General features: G+C 30.3%; 1 protein-coding gene across 1 annotated transcript; it reads left to right on the top strand.

Moving 5' to 3' along the window:
• LOC18590513 (UDP-glycosyltransferase 71K1) lies at positions 1,906 to 3,757 on the top strand. The gene has a single exon (XM_018126590.1). The coding sequence runs from the start codon at positions 2,146 to 2,148 to the stop codon at positions 3,571 to 3,573; it is 1,428 nt and encodes a 475-aa protein (XP_017982079.1). The 5' UTR covers positions 1,906 to 2,145; the 3' UTR covers positions 3,574 to 3,757.

The raw sequence follows: 6,466 nt of genomic DNA, 5'->3' as shown, positions 1-6,466 counted from the left end.
TCAAATCATACTCCAATAAGTCAAATGGACCAAAAAAATCTTTTCTAAAAATTTTCATTTTGTCCCCAAGTGGCAAATGACCATTTTGCCCCTAGATAGTGAAAATTTCGGTTTGACTCCAAATTGATCCTCAAACTCCGAATTACCATTTTGAGTCATCCCTGAACTGTGACACTCTTAATTTTACCTTAAAATTCTTATTTGAACTAGTTGAGGCTTAATCGACTTAATGTTACCATTAAGGATAATATCGTCTTTTAAAGATTTCTCAAACTTCCTAAATATGTAACCATTCTATTGAGCATGTAAATGACGTCGTAATTATTTTATAGAACAGGGTTTGACAATTTTAAAATAAATATATTTTAAATTATGAATATTAATTTAGTGCTCAGAATTATCAATGTTTAAATTTATTTATTATTATTTACTGATAAATATATATAAGTACCATATATTAATAGTATCTTAAATACAAACTCAAATAGTCAAATTTAATGATTGATTTTAAATAATTTTGACCTTTCTACTTTTTCATTTTTTATTTTAAATAATGATTAATTTTTCATTTTTATTAATTTTTAAAATAAATTATTCTTTTTAGACTTGTCTGATGTCAACACGAACACACACACACACACACACACACACACACACACAAATTATAATGGTTTACAGGGTTGGGCAAATTTTTTGTACATTTATTTTAATAAACATCTAAATATATTAATTAAAAAGATTAATATGTTAATAATCAAAATCGAATATTTACACACTCTAATATTCGCTGGTGCATAATACGTCAGAAAAAATCAAATGCCAATATTAGGAACCGCCCTTCCATTACTAATTATACTGATGCGAACACTGTGCCACTGCTCAAACATGAATTTCTATTTCCCTGTGTTTTTTTATGATAAGTTGATTAATTCACCTAATTTAGTATTTGCTAGAAATTCATCTTGATTGAGGATTGAACTGTCCCTAGACTACGAAATCTAGAAGTACTCCTACCTCATCTTTATATATGTCAACAAAGGCCAATCACTCCCCTAAACTTCTATAAGGTTTTTGTGATAAAAATATTGGTGCGGATAGGGTTTTGATGAAATTTAAGGAGAATTATTAGAATTTACTTCAAGACGTGACTTATAATAGATGTTATCTTTTAAGATATATTTCGTCTTCACAATTCGATATAGTAAGGGGAATTATGTGAATAGTTTTAAATACAATGAAATTAACGTCTAATTTCATCTTGTACTTACTAGAATAGACTGCTGGATATATCATAAGGTTGCAAAGTTACTTTACCTACTTTTGAAAAAATGATAGGAAATATATTTATTTTTTAAATTTTATTCAAAACATAACACTTCACTTATTCTTAGATTTTTTACTCTTATCTTGTTTGTTTGATGGGTCAAAATGATTGACTACAAGTTCTTTATATAGACTTTCAAGTGTCTCTTCTTTAAAAGTATAATCCTTTCATGGCACTTCTATCACACCTTTACATGTTGCAAGACACAAATTTTGAGTAAAGAAATTGTTTAAATAATTATTTTATGAAAAGATAACCATTGATTTGACATAATTTTTGAATTATAATATAAAAAGATAACTTTTCATATTCAAACGATTAAGTATTGATATTTTTCAATTATCTCGTAATTTTTAAATTTAAAATTATTTTTTTAATATGTCATTTTACCAAGAGACATAATTTTTTATTTGAAAAATCAGTTACAATATTTACATAACCTTTCAATTGAAATAACTTATCGATAATCATAACTTTTCATTTGAAAAAATACAAATTTTCATTTTCCGATGTGCGTGGGGCATACTCTACTCAGGTCACCACAACTAAGATAAGAACCTTAGAATACATCCATGGTCACAAATTCAAGCAAATATCTTCAGCAAGTTGGACAGCAATTGGGTTCTGCTATCCTTTCCTTTACAAGTTAGTCGTTATAGTCTCGACTCTGCTCATTCGCCCATTTCACTTCCATGTGAGTTGTTGGATCGTTCTGGAAGCACTGCCTTGGTTGGTCTGGTCTCTTCCACGGTATATTACGACGTTAAGGACGTATTAAATAGGACTACGGGAGGAGAAAGAAAGATCAAACAAGCTGAGAGATGAAGAAAATAGAGCTCATATTCATTCCAATACCAGGAACCGGCCACTTGGCCTCAACTATTGAATTTGCGAAGCGCCTGATCCATCACGATGATCGAATTTGGGTTACTATTCTTTCGATGACGTGGTTTTCACCTGCTTTCGTGGATGCATACACCAAATCGCATGATGCTTCGCGACCTGATCGAATCCAACTCATTGACCTCCCTCAAGTAGATCCTCCTTCCTTTGATCTTTTGAAGTCACTAGAAGGCTACATCTATGCATTCATTGAGAGCTACATCCCTGCTGTTAGAAATGCTGTCAGAAATATTGTGTCACTGGAATCTAGCTCGGGTTCTGGCCGAGTTGCAGGATTAGTTCTTGATTTCTTTTGTGCGCCCATGATTGATATTGCAGCTGAATTGGGTCTTCCTTCTTATATATACTTAACCTCAAATGCAGCGTTCCTCAGTCTGATGCTGTACCTACCAACCCGACATAGCCAGAACAGCTCAGAATTTGAAATCACGGATCCTGAACAGTTGATCCCAGGATTTGTCAATCCCGTTCCTGTTTGTGTTCTGCCTTCACCAGTGCTTAACAAGTATGGAGGTTACACGACATTTATCAAGGTAGCTGAAAGGTTGAAGGATGCCAAAGGTATCATGGTAAATACGTTTGAAGACATTGAGCCTAGTGCTCTTAACTATTTTCTCAATGGCCCAAACCCTCCAATTTATCCAGTTGGACCAGTGATTGACCTCAATGCTCTGCCTCACCCTGAGTTGGACCTGGATCAACGCAACAAGGTCATGACGTGGCTTGATGATCAACCTCAATCATCAGTGATATTTCTTTGCTTTGGAAGCATGGGGAGCTTTGGAGCACCCCAAGTCAAAGAAATAGCACTGGGGCTAGAACAGAGTGGATACAGATTCTTATGGTCCTTGCGTTTTTCATCACCACTACAAAGTGATGCCGCACTACTTGACAAGAATACTGAGGAGAGGTTACCAGAAGGATTCCTGGAGAGGATCCAAGGTAGAGGGATGATATGTGGGTGGGCGCCGCAGGTGGAGGTTCTTGCCAACAAGGCAATAGGGGGATTTGTATCGCATTGTGGTTGGAACTCAATCCTGGAAAGCTTGTGGTTTGGTGTGCCAATTGTAACGTGGCCTATGTATGCTGAACAACAGCTCAATGCGTATCTGATGAAGGAACTCGGATTAGCAGTAGTGATGAGGTTGGATTATAGGTTAGGTACAAGTGATCTTGTGATGGCAGATGAGGTAGAGAAAGGTGTTCGGCTGGTTATGCATGGTGGCAGTGAGGTGAGAAAGAAAGTGAAAGAAATGGCAGAGATGGCTAGGAAGTCTGTTATGAAAGATGGATCCTCATTCATTTCAATGGGAAGATTGATAGAGGATATGATAGGCAGCAACTGACATTTTGGCTACTTATGGTTCTACTTGTATATCAGTTTATTCTCTATTGTTTAAGAAAGAAGACTTAAACTTACTTTTCTCCTGTTTATAATGCATTTTGTTGTGATCCCAATGAGCAGCAGTAGTCATTCCTGCTAATCAGCTTATTGGCTTTTATGCAAGTACAAACTACTGTTCATTTCGATCTCTATGCCTTTTTATAATGTTTCTTTCATTTCACCATGTAAAACAATTAAGTTTCTAAGCATTGTTTGGCTTCTAACAAGGGGAGATTACTTCAAAAAGATATAAAAGCATGGAAAAACTTAATTTATTTAACATTAATATTTCAGATGCGGGTGAAAGAGTAATTGTAACAAAAATATTATATGATTAAGTGAGAAAAAATATTATGGATCTCACGTTAGATAAAAATGATAAAGATTTTGAACCTATAAGTAACGGTCTTCCTCTATCTAATTGGTATATTTTGGATTAAAAATATGAGCTTGTAACATAGTACACTTTCTTAGGATTAGAACATTTCAATAATAATATTTTGTATAATATATAAATAAATATTAACTTTTTAACATTGAAAATTATATAATTTGTCAATGTTGTGAAAGAATTTAAAAAAATATAAAAAAATAATAAAATTAAAGCATTCTTCTCTTACCTTTTTTTTTCTCTCTCACCACACATAAATTTCATTTGCTTTTCATTCAAATATTTAAGAAGGTTGTCATGTTTTTTAATTAATTAAGATTGTCATTAAAGATAGGAAATAATATTGCATCCTTAATCTTATGGAAGTCCTTGTTATTATAACCATTATTTCCACCACTAATAGCTAAACTCAAAAGCGCCAAAATTCCACCTAGACCACATTAATGTGCTCAAAGAAAAAAAACACACATTTTATGTATATACAATATGATATGCTCTTCGTAAAGAGGGAGAACACTAAAATAGTGTAAAAAATACCGGTGTAAAAAAAATTAATTTTAAGTCTATTTATAATAGTTGACGTGCATTTGTTAAATGGTTTATATTTGATATACTGTTATTATGTAATATTTATACACTAACACTTAATGATTTTTTTTAAAAGTATACCTAACACTTAATTATAACATGTCATTTTATAATAATAAAATAATTCAAAAATTTTGAAAATAAATATATTTTAAATTATCAATATTAATTTATTGTTCAGAATATATAAGTACCATCTATAGCAGAATCTTAAATACAAACTCAAATAGTCAAATTTAATGATTGATTTTAAATAATTTTGACTTTTCTACTTTTTCATTTTTTGTTTTAACTAATGATTGATTTTTCATTTTTCATTTCTAAAATAAATATTTTTAGACTTGCCTGATATCAACACACACGCACACAAAAAAAAGTTCCAATGATTTACAAGGTCGGGCAAATTTTTTGCAAATTTATTTTAATAGACATCTAAATATATCAATTAAAAAGTTTAATATGTTAATAATCAAAATCGAGTATTTACACACTCTAATATTTGCTGGTGCATAATACGTCAGAAAAAATCAAATGCCAATATTAGGAACCGTCCTACCATTACTAACGAGGGGTTTGACAGAGTAAGGTTTTGGGGAGATAATGGTAAGGTTTTTGAGTTTCAGAGAGAACCTGATTGATGTTGGCTGCACAGAAGATCCGTGCTACTACCTGCCTGGACCTTCCTGCCATTGATCTCCACATTTCTTCTGGTTTTAGGAACTTCGAAGCTATGTAAATGTGCAAAACCCTAATCCATAATCTTTGAGAGGTTTTTGCTTTGGCCTTTGTTTTTTTTCTTTTTTTTCAGTGGATCAAATTACCCGAATTCCAAGTCTTGAAGAATGGGTTATGCAACATCTTATTAGGGCCCATGTTATAACTAATAAAATTATTTTTTTAAAAAAAAAAATCTATTAAATGGGTTGATTTTTTTTTTGGAAAAATGGGCTAATATTATCAATAACTAGCAATATACTAACCATAATTACTCTAATTTTATCAAACAGTTTAAAAAATAAAAAAATTATTTTGGGGGTCACTAAAGATATATAATAAATAAAATTGTATTGAAAGAAGTATAATTATTTTATTCTATTAATTTTAATGTATATCTTTGTTACTTAAATTTTGCAATATGCATTCTAGAACGCATTGGTTTCTTTGAATAAAAATGATATATTGATAAAATTCTAAGTAACAATGCAATATTGTAATTTATATTTGAGAATTATATAATAATTTATTTATTTTTAAAAATTAAAATTATAAAAAATAAAATCTACGTAACAGAAAAAAGAAGAATATGACAAGTAAAAAATAGAATTCACATGTGACATAATAAAAAAGAAAGACAAAAAATATGATTGATGATTTGTATAAATTTATGAAAGAAAATCTATAAAGATTTAAAAAATATGAATAAATAGAATATGATTTATGGTTCGTAAAGATTTATGAAAAAAATTTATAAAGATTTAAAACATATGAATAAATAAAATGTAAATAAATAAATAAAAATAATAATATAAATGAAAAAAATAAAAAAATTAAAATTAAATTAAACATCTAAAATTATTTTGTTATCATTTATTTGAATTAATTATTAAATAAAAAAGTTTTAGGGGTCATTAAAAAAATTTAAAAAGTTCATATAGTATGTAAAAAGTTTTTTAAATTTTGGGGGGCGGCTCCACCCCTGGTAAATAGCAATAGAATAATATTTTAGCTTTGTGGCCAAATAATATTTTAGCTTTGGTAAATTGCTCACGGGCCTCTTTCTACTTGTTTTTTTTTTTTCTTTCTTTTTTACCTCTTTTTTCTCCTTCCAAGTGGGTAAAGGAAGAAGCCCCCTTTTGGGACTTCTTTTTTACTTATG

Source organism: Theobroma cacao, chromosome 9, assembly GCF_000208745.1.
Source record: "Theobroma cacao cultivar B97-61/B2 chromosome 9, Criollo_cocoa_genome_V2, whole genome shotgun sequence".
NCBI classification, from domain to species: Eukaryota; Viridiplantae; Streptophyta; class Magnoliopsida; order Malvales; family Malvaceae; genus Theobroma; species Theobroma cacao.
This window is presented reverse-complemented; position numbering and strand designations above follow the sequence as displayed.

Coding starts and splice junctions, on each gene's coding strand:
- LOC18590513 (XM_018126590.1), top strand. CDS start 2,146: ATGAAGAAAATAGAGCTCATATTCATTCCAATACCAGGAACCGGCCAC.